Below are 16,463 nucleotides of genomic sequence, written 5' to 3' on the forward strand. Positions count from 1 at the left end.
AAATTTAATCTAAAAAAGGAACGTTCACTTTTATTTAGTTATCACGCTCCAACTAATTACAACTGGAGAAGTTGACTCAACGATGCATCACTTCCATGCGTATTTACTTTATACTATAATTCAAATTCTTAACAATTAAAAAAAAAAAAAAAAAAAATTTTAACCAACCATATATCCACGTAAATGTGGGTATTTTGTCAATTAGCTAGCATAAAGTACATCTCTTACATTAGGTTCATGCATACGAACTAATTAGCTAATAAGATGCTTCAGAAAAGTACACCGTAGTTTATAAAGGTTGTTGCTTGTGTGTTATATCTCAATATCAACACCCAAATAATATAATGTCGTACCAAATGATAAAATAGAGTTTAAAAAAACAAAGAATGATATCTAGGAGATGGATCTGTTGCTCATAACTAAAATTAATAGGAGTACTAAGTTTAAATTATCTATCGGTAGAAAAAGACAGTTTTAAAAATTAGAAAAAGCTCATTGACTAGCTTAGCTACTAAGGCAGGTTTGGTGTTGTGGATAAAAAATACCAACTGTTTGCAAGAAACAAACTTTATATCTACTTTATATATAATAGCAACCAAACACCTCTTGTACAAGATAATTAATCCACCATTTAATTTCTTTCATGTACTGAAAGGAAAACATCCTTAAAAGAAGAAGACGAAGAAGAAGTAGTAGAGATGACATTAGCTTGGTCTCCAGAAACAGCTTCTAAAGCTTATCTTGACACCATACAAACAGTAAGCAAAAACAGTTTACTTCTATTAATTTGTCTATATATCTATATACGTGCCTTCTATTCTTTTTTCCTTCAATTGATTAATTGGACTCATATGCATGCAGTGTGGAATATCAAGTAAAACAACCGCTGCTGAATTTTTATCAGCCATAGCTGCAGGATATAACGCAAAATTAATAGTTGAAGTACGGAAGAAACACGAAAGTGGCAATGCAAATATCCCCACAAGCACAGGTATTAAATTGTGTGATCACTTTATCTTTTAAAGTTATAACTGTTAAATAGAACACACTTAATCTCATTTAATTTTTTGTTTTATTAACGGGTGACACCGAGAATTAAATCGAGGGCCTTTGCATGCTCTGGTACCATGTTAGAGTAATTAAATTGTATAATCACCTCATCTAAAAGCTTAAAATTACTGTTAAACAGATCATGCATCTTTTTATTACTAATTATGTACTTAAGTACTGTATGTCTTGTACGACAGGCCTGGCCATAGCGGCGAAACACACACATGGGAGGCACATATGCATCGTACCGGATGAAGCATCAAGAGTAGAATACGTCAGCGCCATGCACAAGTTATTGGCTGACGTATCCTTGCCGGAAGTCGTGGTGGGAGAGGTGGAGGAGGTAATGAGAAAAAAGCTGAATAGGGTTGATTTTCTGATTGTTGATGGTGGGAAAAAAGACTTTGCCAGAGCTTTAAGTAGTGTTAAATTGAGTCAACATGGAGCAACTTTGGCATGTAAAAGTGAAAGCAAAAGGAATAATATAAGTGGAAGCAGTAGGTTCAGCTGGAAAGGGGTGCTGGATGCCAAAGTAAGAGTTTTGAGAGCAATAACACTTCCATTTGGAAATGGATTAGAGATTGCTTATATAGCAAGTAGTAATTATGATGGAAATCTGAAGTCCAGAAAAATTCCCAAGCGTTGGATTAGCCATGTTGATCAAGACTCAGGTGAACAACATGTGTTCCAACGATGAATTAATACGAATGTCAATTTTTGTTTAATGAGTATATATACACTGCGCGTCCAATTGGCACTCTTGACTTCTTCATGTGTTACTTTTTTATTTATTTTAAATTCCCTTAGCGGAAATTTTAGCTCTGTATCATGATGAAGAAGATGCAAATTCGAATATAATTTCTTCTCTTTCTTTGTATACACAGGAGGACGTAAATAGTATTTGCATTAATTTCTCGTGATAGAGTCGTAATTAACTTTTTTGTGATGCGTGTAATTTATCTAGGAAACAATTCGTGGGATGCAACTCCTCTCCAGTACCAAATTTGTCAAGTTTGTCCAGTGCCCTTCGAATATTAATAGACCTGTCACTTTAGAGATCAAAGGGTCTAGATTAATTTAATTAAAAGGACCCCTAAACCATGGTTAAAACAGAGCTAGCTCTTCGGATGATTACAGCTTCCGAAAATATTGCCGTATCTTCAATTCGGAATTGGAAAAAAGATTCTGTTACCATGGATAGAATTCATTTGAGAGGAAAACAATGCAACAATCAACAAACACTGAATATCAAATCATATACTAGGTATAACTACAGCAAAAGATCGCAACGGCAAAGAAAATCAGTTGATGAGAAAATTTTCTCTGGAGAATTCTATCCAAGGTAACAAAATCTTTTTTATGAAGCTGTAATCATAAAAAATGAATTCTTTTTTATCAAATCAAATGAATTCTATTCATGGTAACATAATCTTTTTTCCAATTCCGAATTGAAGATACGGCAATATTTTTGGAAGGTGTAATCATCCGAAGAGCCAGCTCTGTTTTTATCATGGTTTAGGAATTAGGGGTTCTTTTAATTAAATTAATCTAGACCCTTAGATCTCTAAAGTGACAGGTGTATTAATATTAGAAGGGCACTGGACAAACTTGACAGATTTGGTACTAGAGAGGAGTTGCAAGCCAATTCGTGTGTTGTCATGTACTCACGTACTTGTGTATGTGACCTTAAAAGAAGAAGAAAAAAGACACCTCCTTTTGCGACATGCTCATATATACTTCGGTCCTCTGTTGTCAATTCGTCTGTCATCATGTACTTGAGGCAATTTAAGCAAAAAGGAGACACCTCCATTTTGCTATATACTCATATTTCACATATACTTCATTCCTGCTCGTGATTGAATTTACAAAGATTTCACCCACAAATTGATACCATTAATAGCACAGTTTTGTAACGTCAGCCCATTAACTTTACAGTTTTCCAACTAAATATAGAGCTAATTAAAATACATGTTCTTTTTATACTCTTATCTGATGTTTTCCAACTAAATATAGTAGACGTACGGTTTTTTTTCTTTTAGAAAAAATATCAATTCTCATACTACGAGAAAAGGCCATTTTTTAATGTTTTGTAATCTCATTGTTGATTGAGTTCACGTTTATAAAGGAGAAAAAGGGTAAAATACCAAATTAAACTAGAAAACTATGGTCTGTGCGTATAGATATGACAAAAAGATATCGTGGACGGAGATAGAAAAAGGGACAAACTCAATGGTTTCTTCAACTGAATAATTGATAAGGATGAAAGGATTTCAATCAAATTGAAAGTGATATAGCACAAGGGACAAATGTTGCCTTAAACGCCTTAGGAATAAAAAGTACCAACTTGGCTTTTCAAGATTAATTAAATTAACCCATTCTAGCCAAATTTTGGATTAACCTCTACCCGACTAGGTTGACTATGTACTAGCTTGATTGCCCTCACTCTTGATCAGGCTTAATTGATTGATGGAAACAAAATATTCTAATCATGATTTAATTATTTGTTTCTAGTTTATAGAAAGAAGTATCTAAACATAAAGAGAAAAGACGAGAATTATGTAACTAATAAAATAATTAAAAAAATATAATTAGTTGTGTAAATGACCAAGAGTCACAACCTCCTTAACAAATCAATCAGCACGGCCTTTTGCTGATACATTCAAAACAAACAGTAAAATGATTATAGATGGCGGAAATTAGTCATTACTTAAGAGCGGTAGAAAAGCAACACATGCACATTTGACCCAACTAGTAATTGAGGGTAAATATGTATCACTTCGTATATTTCAGTGACAAATTTGACTCTTTGCCCGTAAATTAATTAACACATAGTCTAATTTAATATACCAACCAGCATATATGGCCCTAATTAAATAGGACGTACAGCTCATTAAAAAAAAATAACAGGACAGCTCCTGTACCTTCTTATTTAAATTAAACATGAAGAAGTGATGCAGTACAAAATATAAGGAGGATGTCATATTCTGATTATGAAAATAAAAGGTGATGTAGCACTCTTAATTTATATGAATATGTTCTCAATCCATCATTCTAGATTTGATAAGTTAAGCTACAGCTTGCCAGCCTTATCAGGTAGGAACCAGTAGGGCTGGGTGTTCGGTATTCGGTTCGGTATTTTTAAAGTTCGGGTTCGGTAATTCGGTATTCGGTAATTGAAAGTATATACCAAATACCGAACTTTCAAACTTCGGTTCGGTAATTCGGGAATCGGTAAATCAAATTTCGGTTCGGTACGGTATTCGGTAATTCCATTTTTTTGCAGCAAAGCGCATTGGCAACCAAATAAGATCCGCTTAAATAAGGCTAAAGTGAAGATTGGACATCAAATTTATAGGAGAACAGAAAGAGTAACTACCATTCATTTTTTTGAATGATGCATATCTATTTTTCAGTTCTCAAAGCTTTGATCTATTTAGGACCAAACTAACAAAGATGTTACCAACAGTTAGAGAACTGTACACTTTTGAAGGGGTATAAGGACAAGGATGATTAGAACTTGATTGAAATCTCTTCCAGTTAAAAGTTTGAGATATGGCACCTCAAGCTTTTACATCTAAAACAGAACCATGTTCTTATCCTTTACACAATACCTAAGATGAGGTAAAGTTGATAAATTAAACTTATATTCATGAGCCATGTGGATTAAACACATTTTCGCCTTAAAGATTTGAAGAACAAAATTATAGATGTGTTTATTTAAAAGCTGTAACATCTTATGAGTATGCTATCTAAATGCAAATTGAATACATATTGAGATACACACCCCATATTCATGCTCTCCGTGCTAAGCTTCATGAAATTCAATCACAAAAGTCTACAGAATCTGATGCCTTTTGCCTTCATTTTTCTCTTTGTTAGCATTGGGACGTTTACTCCTTTAGGTACTGGACTTGAAATGTTTGGGCTGGACTACTGGTACTGGACTTGAAATGTTTTTAAATGGGCCTTTAGCCCTTTACTAATTTAGGCTGTACACGTATTGGTAATAATTTCGGTATTCGGTATTTACCGAATTACCGAACGGTATAATTGTAAATACCGAATACCGAAACCGAAATACTACATTTTATATTTCAGTACCGAATACCGAACCGAAGACCGAATTACGGAATACCGAAATACCAAAATAGCCGGTTCGGTTCGGTAATTCGGTTTTCGGTATTTTGTGCCCAGCCCCAGGAACCAGTAATAACTAATATGTTGTCATACTTTTATTTAAGTTAAAACTTGTAAGGAAATCCATAATTTTGGAACATGTTCCAAATAAAAGAAGTAAAATGATACAAGTTTGTTCCCTAATTATCATGGATGGAGAGTTGACTCTACATCACTTCCATGCTTATATCAATTTGACTAACCGCATTTTACTTCCCTTTTTTTTGGTCCTCTTTGCGCTCTTTTTTTCTATATTTGTCGTACAACTTTGACAATTGAAAAAGTACAGCCAAAGGTCATAGCTTACCTCTATTTTTCATGGATATATGTTTCAAAATTTTTATTTTTAGATATTTCCTCAGTTAGTTCTTAATAATTAGTTAATTTGGAATAATTGATCGTGTAAACCATCACTATGAAGCTTGTGTGTTTATAAGCTTGACGGCAACCTTGGTCTATTTTGTTGTTGTTGTTGTTTTTGTTGCTGCTTTTTATACAGAAAACACAAATCTTTCACTAGGATTGGTAAAGTAAGATTTGGCTCTCTTTACTTGTAATTTTTTCATTGGAGATTTTTCCTAATAAAAGGTTACTCTGGATAAATACATGAGCATATTTGCCAAACAAAAGGAGATATCCTAGGTTATCTATATGATGGATGAAACAAAATTTGGCTATTATATAATAAAATAATATGCTCGAACAATCAATAAAATGCCACTCTTGTGTTTATAGTGATTGTTATGCGAGGTCCCTTTCTCTTGTCTATTAATTGGAGTAATACATTATCCAAATTCAAAACCTTGGTCTAATTTGTATATACCAAATCAAAGTTAAAATTTTGTGTTTATGGATTTTGAATTTTAGAAAAGGCAGCTTAGTGTGTTTGGATAAATTATTTAGACATATTTAGTGAACTTTTATATACAAATATAAAATTTAAGTCAAATCTAGTGTAGAACCGTAGTTAAATACGATTACATATTATAGGCAACGCCAGAGTTCTAAGTCTTCGGACCACACATAAAAAAGAAGTACGATTCTTAATATTAAAAAGAAAGAACAAAAAGATATTGGAGCCATATCTTCTAATGTATATGTGGATAAGATTTGATGAATTCCACAGATTATATATATAAAACCACATCGAGATAATAGTCAAAATACCCCCCAACGTTTGACCAAAATGCCAACTACACACCTAACCTTTGCGTTGGACCTATTACCCCCCTGATATTTTTTTTTAGTATTAAAATGCCTTTTTCTGGCGATGTGAGATCCCGGTATGCCAACCCCCCAATTATGAAATGGCGCTTGTCCACACGCGCACAGCCGCGTGTCACATATTTAATTTCGATTCCATTTTTTGACCGGAAGCCGGACCCGTAGCCCTAAATTAAATCAGCCCCAATTCTCTTATTCACAAAAACCTAGCGACCATCCCAATTTCACGATAAACACCATTTTCAACCCGATCTTTGTTTTCATTTTCTCACGTACATATTTTCGTTCTTTGTTCTCGTTCTTGTTCATTGTTGTTCATCTAGGAAAGGTTAGTTTCCTTACATTTTTTTTCTTTCAAAAAATGATACTAGGATTTTGTGCATATTGTTTGAAATACGGACTATAAAAAACAAATTTTCATAGTTCCCTAAGCATGTCGGAAGACATTTATTATCATATTGTGCATATTGTTTGATTTTTTTTTTCAAAAAACGATGTAGTCTAGGGTTTTTCGATTCTTTTGTGCATATTATTATCATTTTTTGATTCCGTTTGACATTAAGTTGAATTACTTGGTATTCTTTGTTTTTTTATTTTGTATTTAGGTAGTACATGGTGATTTTGTGTATGTAACCTTAAGATGGTACCATGGAGGTGTGTTATACTTAAATAATGGGGAGCCAATATATGAAGGTGGGGAAGTTCTTGATATATTCAATGTCGATGTTGATATGTTGTCTTTTTTTGAGTTGAGAGACTTTATTAAAGAATTAGGATACACAACTACTTGCACATTCGATTATTAAACCTCATTGTGGCATTTTGGTAGATGTTGATAGTGATGAGGTTATTTTAAATATGATTGTGGGTTTGAATGATGGTGACAACTGTGGAGGTTTTTGTCAAGCACATGGTTGATGAAGCGATTGTTGACCCACCTTTATTAGAATATGTTAGTCATGAGGATAGGGAGGAATCTTGTTCCCTTTTAATAAAGGGGCGATGACATAGGGCCGATGAAAGATGTAGTAATGAAAGGGTTGTTGAGGAGCCCTTAAATTGTCCTAATGCACCTTTGTCCTTTTCTACTCAAACTTGTGAAAAAACACCTCCTCCTACCTCCTATACACTGCTTTTGAAACACACCACCCCATTCTTCTTTACTTCAAATTTTTGTTCCCGGAAAAAACACCTCCTACCTATCCTACTGCCGTTGCTCCGAAGAAACAACACCCCATTCCTCTTTTCCTTGTCTTGGGATACTCTTCTCGAAAATACGAGCGGGACCTTCCTCTTCTACACTGCTTTGTTCATGAAGATCTTAAAGATGTAGGTCCAGTTGGATGCTGATTCCTTAGATGAGGTTCGATTTCTCAGTGATGATAGTGAACAATCAGAGATGACATAGAAGGGGAAGGTGAGGATGAATATGCAAGTGATGAAATTTGATGAGGTAAGAGAGTTGAGGGCTTGAAAGGAGGATTGAATTTCGAGGAGAAAAAGAAGTGAGAGGGCAAAACTTGTGATGAAGAGGTTCCGGCGAATCAGAGCCGCGTGTGGATCTAGGATTTGATGAAACTAGAATAGGTAAGGTTAGTCTTGAGGGTAGGTTAGGAGGTGATGAACCTTACATTGATAGTTACATTGATGATAGCTTTGAAATAGATGAGGATGAGGGTTGGGATGATGAAAAGGACATTGAATCTGTTGGGGTAAATACGCGAAGACAAAGGTTTACAAGAAGGAAGAATGATAAGAACAAAATCATTCATGACCCCACTGCCAAGAAAGTTGTATGGCAGTTGGGTATGGTCTTTAAAGATGTTGATGAGTTTAGGAGAGCAGTAACAAAATATGCTGTTAGGAAAAGGGTTAAAGTAGAAAAGTGGGTGAATGAGCCTACAAGGGTTAGGGTGAGGTGCAAGGATGGTTGTCCATGGTTATTGTATGCTAGGCTTGATAAAACCACGGATGATTTCCAAATTAAAACTTACGTTCCAAAGCATACTTGCCTCCAATAGCGAGAAACTACTTGTGTAATGCCAAGTTTATTGTCGAGACTTATAGAAAGAGAATAAGCGGCGGCCAAACATTAAAGTTGTTCGGTTACGAGCTAATTAGGACAAAGTTTAATCTTCGTATTTGGTAAGACCACGATTAGAAGAGCAAGAGCAAAAATCTTTGAAAGAAATCATGGGAGATCACGTTCGGGGAGTTTGGAAAATCCTTGACTACGGGGATGAATTGTTAAGGACTAATCCTGGTTCCACTTGTGTAGTTAAACTTCTTTGAACCAAATCTTGATAGTAGGCCTGTTTTTTTGAGCTTTATATACATCTGTTTTGATGCTTTGAAGAAAGCATTTTCGGCCGTAGAAAATGTATTGGTTTAGATGGTTGTTTTTCGAAAGGGGTTTGTAGAGAAGACGATTTGTTGGTAGGCTGTGTGTAAAGATGGTAATAACCAAATGTTGCCTCGGCGTAGGCTGTGGTGGAGTATGAAAACAAGAGCACTTGGACTTGGTTTATCGAATTTTGAAGGAAGATTTGGCACTTGGAGATGGGACACATTTAACATTGATAACGGATATGCGAAGGTATGTACACTAGAGATTTGTTGCAATTTTTTTTCATGAAAAGTCATGTGTTTTCATCTATACTAAGCTATTACTATTTCGGGGACTATTTGTTGCTATTCAAGATCTTTTACTTGTCGTTGAACACGAAAAGTGTGCTAGGCACATCTTAGCTAACTTTAGCAAAGAAAAAAATTTGGAGAGGGCTACAAAGAAGACGGCGGTTTTGGAGAATTGCCAAAAGCACCTTTGAGTCTCAACTAAGGAGAAATATTGAGCGAGATGAAGTTGCTTGGTCCAACGAAAATGATGGACAAACGATGTATTACAACATAAATTATTGGTGTAAGGTCTACTTCAACACTAATGTAAAAGTAGATTCTGTAGATAACAATATGGCTGAGTGTTTTAATGCTTGGTGACATTGGCTACAAGCCAAGTGCAAATAGTAAGCTGAAATGGAGAGGCAATGAAGCAATCACAACCAGAAAACTACAAGAGATACGGGAGAAAATGACAAAAGGTAAGGTAAATCGGCAAACCCAAGCCAAGAAAGCACTGTTCACGATCAACGACCATGGAAAATATAATTATGATGAAAATGTCCCTGCCGGTTCTTGATGTACACATTTATGGATTGACATTTTAGTATTTTGTCTTGTTCGTTTAATCAAAACAACATATTAGTATTTTGTCTTGTTCGTTTAATCAAAACAACATTTTAGTATTTTGTCTTGTTCGTTTAATCAAAACAACACTACAGATAGGCATTTTAACGTGTTCCAATTCCATTTCACTTGACATATTTAACGTGTACAAATTAAAGAAAGGGCATGAATTTAATATGGTCAACAAAGACGATTAAATCCCATAGGTTTCGAGTTCGAACCCCGCGGTCAAAATTTTAAAAAAAAAATTCGCAAGGCAAAGTTTAAATTTCGCTATGCCCCAGTAAATACATTTGTGAAGGAATTAGCAAAGTTATCTTGGACCGGCATACTTATGCCTTATGGGCGGACTTGACATAAGTATGCCGGTTAAAGCATAACTTTGATAATTCCTTCATAAGTTTATGCGGATCCGGCATAAAAAGTTTGCCGATTAAAAGTATGCCCCCATCGGCATAAACTTGTTAAGGATTTACCAAACTTATGCCGATGGGGGCATACTTATGCCTTATGGGCAAACTTTGCCTTGAAGCATATATATGTATTTTTTCAAGCATATATACCAAAGTTACATGGAAAAGTATTATGCTACAACCAAATGTCCATCCCGGATACAAATTCACACTTTTGGCCGGCAATACAAGGTATATTAGCAGTTGATAGACTTGAAATATTTTCCCCGTATCTTACGTGGCGGACCCGAGAAATATTTTCCCATCTTTATTTTGAATGCTCCATCACAAAAGGATTGTGGTACAGATTGTTGGTATGGGCTGAATACTGGCTAGAAGAATAGGGGTACAAGATGAAATCCATGGATCTCACACATTGCTAGACACAAATCAAAGCCGCTCCATTACTTGTCTGCATTTTTGGTATGCTAGTGGCATTGGTTTGGAGAGAAAGGAACCTACTCGGATTTCAAAATACTCGGTTCTTAACGATAGACTGCGAGAGAGATTGCACAACATATTCACATCTAAGGCGGGAACAATTTCAAATGGCGAGAGAGAGCTTTCTTTATGAATTGCTTATCCCTAGCTAAGTGTAGTTGATTAAAGCTGCATTTTGTTTTTTTAATGTAATAGTTGCTCTGGTTTGACTTATACAAGTTAGTGAGTAGGAATTTTACCATGTACGGTTGAAGGTCGGCTTGACTTTGTCTTTAGTCAAGTTTTTGGATGAAATAAAATAGACTTTCACCAAAAAAAAGTTTGCCTTATAAGGCAAAGTTTAAATTTTATATACCTCCGGCGGACTTTTAGTTATGTTTAACTAAAAGTCGCGGCCGAGGGGGCTGTTGAGGGCGGACTTTTAGTTATGCCGGATCCGGCATAACTTTAACTTTCTTAAAGATTGTATGCTGGATCCCATACACTCCCTAGTCTGCCTTGCGAAATTATTTTTATTTTATGCTTGAGCGGGGGTTCGAACCCGAGAATTTCATGTATTCGCTCATCTTTCCAAGCAAAGGGCAAAATTTAAAGACCACAAATATGAAGGGCAAAATTTAAAGACCACAAATTTGAGTGGCAAAATTTAAAGACCACCCCAAACGAAGGGCAATCCGTGCAAAAAAATGTTGAAACCATCTATATAACACAACATACACACACACACGCATATCACACGGTCACCACGCTAAACTAAACAACAACATCAACGTACGACGCCGAAAAGCAACAAACACAACAACTAGTGCACAAAGGAGAGACACGACAAACACAACAACATATAACATCTACATCATACCAAAAGAAGATGCTAGCTTTCTTTGTGAAAAAGTTAACCCGTTCTTACGTGCAAACCGATGATTTTGTAAGTTTTTTTTATATTTGTTATTATTATTTGATTTACGTGAAAACCCGATGTAAACTTTCTTTTTTTGTTCATTGAAGATACTTACATGAACATCATGACATTTTCCAACGACAACAACGCATGCCGTGTTAAAGTATCAAGATGACACCGTTCCAAGATGACGTTCGGGAGTGGGAAAAAAGCTCGTTTATGCCAAGGGTGGAAGGCATTTATAGATTGAAAAGGTTTGAAAGAGGGAGACACACTAGAGATTTGGGTGTGTAAATGTGAGTGTGGAGATGGCATGGGGGATTTCATGTATTTAAAAAAGATAGAGATCATAAATATTGATTAGTAGATCTCTATTATTCAATTGTCTATGTTTAACATGTCCATGTATGCTACTATTTTGATTAAGACAATGATTAATGTTATGTGGATGTGATTTTGATTTTAATTTTAATTTCGGATAAATACTTCAAACACCTTAACATCAAACTTCTTTTCATACACATGATAAAATAGATGTATATGTTAGAAAATTTGCCATAACAAAAGGCAAACAAAACATAACATAAATAGAGACACTACCACCTTACCACTATCTATGGCAATTTGATTTTTCCATTGTTTGAATTGCCCACTACGAATACAAAACTTATGAACACAACAACAACACAAACAACAAAACAAAAAATGAAATTCCTATGGAACCTACCCCCTTTAGTCTTCCTTGTGTCTTCTTTTTTGGTCCATCAACCTCGACCAAACCCCGTGTCAACACTAACCGAATTATTATCGTTAGTAGTGATCTCATCCAATTCCATCTTCAAACTCCGATATTGCACCAATTCCTTCTCTAAATCTCTAATTTTGTTAACCAATTTTGGGAGGATAAATTTTGATCTTGGATCAACTTCGTCTCATCCCTCCAGTGAAAAAACTTGCATTTTTGAGCACGAAAAATAGCAAAACGGAGAATAATTTTACAAATTTAATTTTTCAATAAATCAAAAAATGGAGCAAGACCATACACCATAATAGGGACAAGACCGGTATCTTCTTCCCGGGGTTGTTTTTAGACCGAAAAGTTTGCGTTTGCAACAAATTCCCGTGTTGACATTGGACCACGGTTCTAAAAGTAGGATCATCCATCCATACACAATCGACCAAGGTCAATTTTTTCCATAACAAACCCTAAGAAATGAAAAATGACTAAATATGAGCAAGAATCACTCAAGAAATTTAAAACAATAAATTTCACATGAACGAAAAATTTAAAGAGAAATAAATGAGAAATAAACCCTAGCTAACGAACCTCTTCAACGATTGGAGCGATTAAGGTGTTGATTTTTAGAGGTATAACGATTGGAGTGGTTGAAGTTATGGAGCTGCATTGCTTTTTTTGACAAAAAAATGGAGATGGGTATTAAATGGGTGAAAAAGAAGATGAAGTAGCCGTTTGGGTGTAAAAATGGAGGAGTTCAAATTAATCTACATGGCATCTACGTGGCGATCCGGTTAGGCGCTCCAAACACGTCACATACTCTTTTAAAGGCTATAACGCGCCGCGGCAGTGGATTCGCGCTCTTGTCACATCGGCAAAAAGGGGCATTTTAATGCGAAAAAAAAAAATTCGGGGGGGGGTTAATAGGTCGACCAAAGGTTAGGTGTGTAGTTGGCATTTTTTAATCGACGTTGGGGGGTATTTTATTATTATCTCAAACCACATCTTATGGAGTAATATATATTTGCATAGAATAAGCTGATGATAGCTGAAGGCTTAGAAAAGTACAAAACTCCTGCACAATTTATGAAGTTTGACACTTCGCTTTCATATTTCAATGTCCAAAATGTGTCGACACTCTAAATGTGTCATAATAAATGAGAAATTGAATTAGAAATAAGAGCATGGTATCAAGGAGACAGATATGTGATCGTCATCTAAAATATATTAGTACTACATATAAATTTAACTAATGGTACAAGAAACTAAAATAGGTCTAAAATTAGATAAAAACTCATAGACTCTTGAAGTACCTACACTAATTAGCTACATATATATATTAAGAATGTTGTTTAATTTTCTAATTAGTCCTGACAAACTTTAGACAAAAATCCTGACTGCTCCTTTTTTTTTTTTTTTGGATCATTTCTTGATTTATGAATGTCACCCTTCCTCTGTTTGCTCCATCATCTTCTTCTTCCTCTTCTTAGTTATTGTACAACAAACTTTTACCTTAAACAACTTTCGAGAGGTTATATGTGCACTTGGCCCTTGTGCAAATCACTCAAAAAGATTTCATTAATGATTCTTGAACCTAAAGTCCAAGAGCAAAAGAGTTTAATCCTAAAACCGAGCCAACTGCCAAGTGCGTTTTTGACTTTAAGCTTTTGCAATTATTTTGTAAAGAAATCGTTAAAAGACTATGTGCTTATTCACAAAATACGCGATAATCACTTCTCTAAGTGTATTATCATAAATGATAGTCCTTTTTGTTTATTCCTAAATGACAGATCTTTTGACAAATTTAGCATATCTTAACTCTTAAAATAACTCATGGATAAACAAGGGCCACTAATTAAGGAATTCATTTAAATCCTGATTAAACAGATTAATACATATCATTTTCTCTTTCATCATCATCTTTTTCACTAATTAAAAAGTTAGTAGTATACGACTAATAATCCTAATCCTTTCTTTTTCATCATTATTTTCTCAACTATTTAAGGAATTCTTTTACCATTAATGACCCTGGTTTTCAGTTTGGTTATAGTATAGTATGCTATACCATGTATATACATGGTATAATAATCATAACAATAGACATGGTACATAACATATAAATACGTATGTGGTATAATAAAATATGCACGGTATAGCATATATAACCATACAGTGTAATAAAGATATACATGGTGTGTGTGTGTGTGTATATATATATATATATGTATATATATAATTAGCAGATGTGCGTTATACTTAACATATACCACTAATACATGTTTTGTTACATATATTATTGAAATAGAAAATATGCAATTACCACCAATTAAAGTTATAGAAATGTTAAAATAAAAAGTTAATATTCAAATAAAGGAACAATAGGAAGAATTTGCATGTATAAAAAGAAAATAAGAAAGAAAGACAGGAGAAAAAAAAATGACAAAAAAGAATGAAATGGCTGTTGTGGGAGATAAAACTTTGACCGGAAAAATAGGATCCAGCTGAAATTTAGGAATTTTTGGTTGGAAGTTGTTTTATGTGTTAATATTTAGTTGCCATGGAATGATAACTAGCCAATGCTGCTACTGTTATGCAAATACTTTAAATACTGCCTTGCAATGGGGGCAATTCGCCCTTCTTTTAGGAGTGAATCTTTAAATTTTTTAAATTTTTTTTTCATATTGAAATGTTTAAATTTTAAACGCTTATGCTAACACCCGGAGTTCCAGAGGTTCGAACCTTTTGTGCCAATCAAAATTTTAAAAAAAAATTAAGCGGGTTTAAATTTCGCTATGCGCCATAGACAGATACAACTTGTTAAACAATTACATTTATGCGGACCGGCATACTCGTACCTTATGGACGGACTTGGCATAAGTATCTGCCGGAGTCGGCAACTTTGATAATTCCTTCACGAAGTTATGCGGGGGCATACTTTTAATGGGCAAACTTTTATGCGGACCGCGTAACTTTGTGAAGGAATTATCAAAGTTATAGCGACCCGTCTCTTATGCCTTATGGGCGGACTTGGCATAAGTATCTGGGTCGTATGCTGATAATTGTCCTTCTGAAGTTATGCCGTTGGGGGCATACTTTTAATGGGCAAACTTTTATGCGGACAATAACTGTGGAAAAAGAATTATCAAAGTTATGCGGACCGTATCTTTTATAAATCTACAAAGGCATAAGTATCTGGTCAACCTCAACACAGTAGTCATAATAAAGTATCTTGGTCCGTATGTGAAATTTAAACTTGCCTTGCGAATTTTTTAAAATTTTATTTAACGCGTGGGATCGAACACGGAACCTATAGGGTGTTAATGCGAAACAAAAATTTAAGATTTGAATATGAGGAAAATTGTTAAAAGCCTTTAAACTGAAGGGCACTCATAAAAAAATGATGTTTTCCAAGTTTCTTTAGTTTGCTATTGCTGGGCTTTTCACAATGCTTTACGGAGTGGGCCTCACGTATGTTCCAAAGAAGATTCTAATTTATTTGATTTTGTTCTCTTCTTTTCATTTCGTTTTTTCTCTTGGAGAAAATTGCGAGTGTAAATGTATAATTGACTCAATTGAAATTAGCTATCATGAAAGAATCTCAACATCTAAATCAAAATACTAAGGATATAGATGAAATAGTTTAATCGTTATAACCCCCTTTAAATACCTTCAAGCAACTGATGGGGACGTTATATATATGAAGGAAATAGCAATTCAGCGTAAGCGTTGATTATTTTCTTTTCATCGGCCAACGACTGTGTTCTTAAGCTTACACACAATCTAAAGATATTACCGTATCATACGTCTAGTTGAATTTTGGATTTAATTTTATAGGCTCATTTTAAGGTTTTTAGCGTTGAATTCATAGAACTTTTAAAAGTATCAGTTCCTATATACTATTTGTTATACAATTTTAATAGATTTTCACATTATAAATTTATGTCTCGCGTCGAAAACGTTGGGTTCAAATGAACCCTGTGTTGTAATGCTGCATCTGCCTCAAATCATACAACACATAAGATTTCGGACTAAAACAAGATTATAACTAAAATGATTAAAGCTATACTTTAAATTTCTCTAATTAAGTACTGACTGGGCTGAAAAAATAAAAGTTACTGGGCGGAATTTAATTATCTCTCTCACCAGTGAGAAAACGACAGTCATATATTATCATAAATTTATCTATTTCTAAGGTCATTTGCCCTTTGCGTCACTTTTTGCCCTTTGCGTTTAGTTGTCTTTC

General features: G+C 34.5%; 1 protein-coding gene across 1 annotated transcript; it reads left to right on the plus strand.

The window, feature by feature from the left end:
* Nucleotides 1–668: 668 nt before the first annotated feature.
* LOC132062631 (uncharacterized) lies at nt 669–1,808 on the plus strand. Its single transcript, XM_059455163.1, has 3 exons — nt 669–758; nt 862–991; nt 1,248–1,808. Exons 1-3 carry the CDS (start codon nt 699–701, stop codon nt 1,745–1,747), a joined length of 690 nt encoding a protein of 229 aa, XP_059311146.1. The 5' UTR covers nt 669–698; the 3' UTR covers nt 1,748–1,808.
* The last annotated feature ends 14,655 nt before the right edge of the window (nt 1,809–16,463 follow it).

This window comes from Lycium ferocissimum, chromosome 7, assembly GCF_029784015.1.
Source record: "Lycium ferocissimum isolate CSIRO_LF1 chromosome 7, AGI_CSIRO_Lferr_CH_V1, whole genome shotgun sequence".
Lineage (NCBI taxonomy): Eukaryota > Viridiplantae > Streptophyta > Magnoliopsida > Solanales > Solanaceae > Lycium > Lycium ferocissimum.

What these genes read in the sequence shown, in the direction of transcription:
- LOC132062631 (XM_059455163.1), top strand. Translation starts at nt 699, where the DNA reads ATGACATTAGCTTGGTCTCCAGAAACAGCTTCTAAAGCTTATCTTGAC. An exon ending in ATCTTGACACCATACAAACA is followed by an intron (nt 759 to 861) that starts GTAAGCAAAAAC and finishes ATATGCATGCAG; the next exon opens with TGTGGAATATCAAGTAAAAC. An exon ending in AAATATCCCCACAAGCACAG is followed by an intron (nt 992 to 1,247) that starts GTATTAAATTGT and finishes CTTGTACGACAG; the next exon opens with GCCTGGCCATAGCGGCGAAA.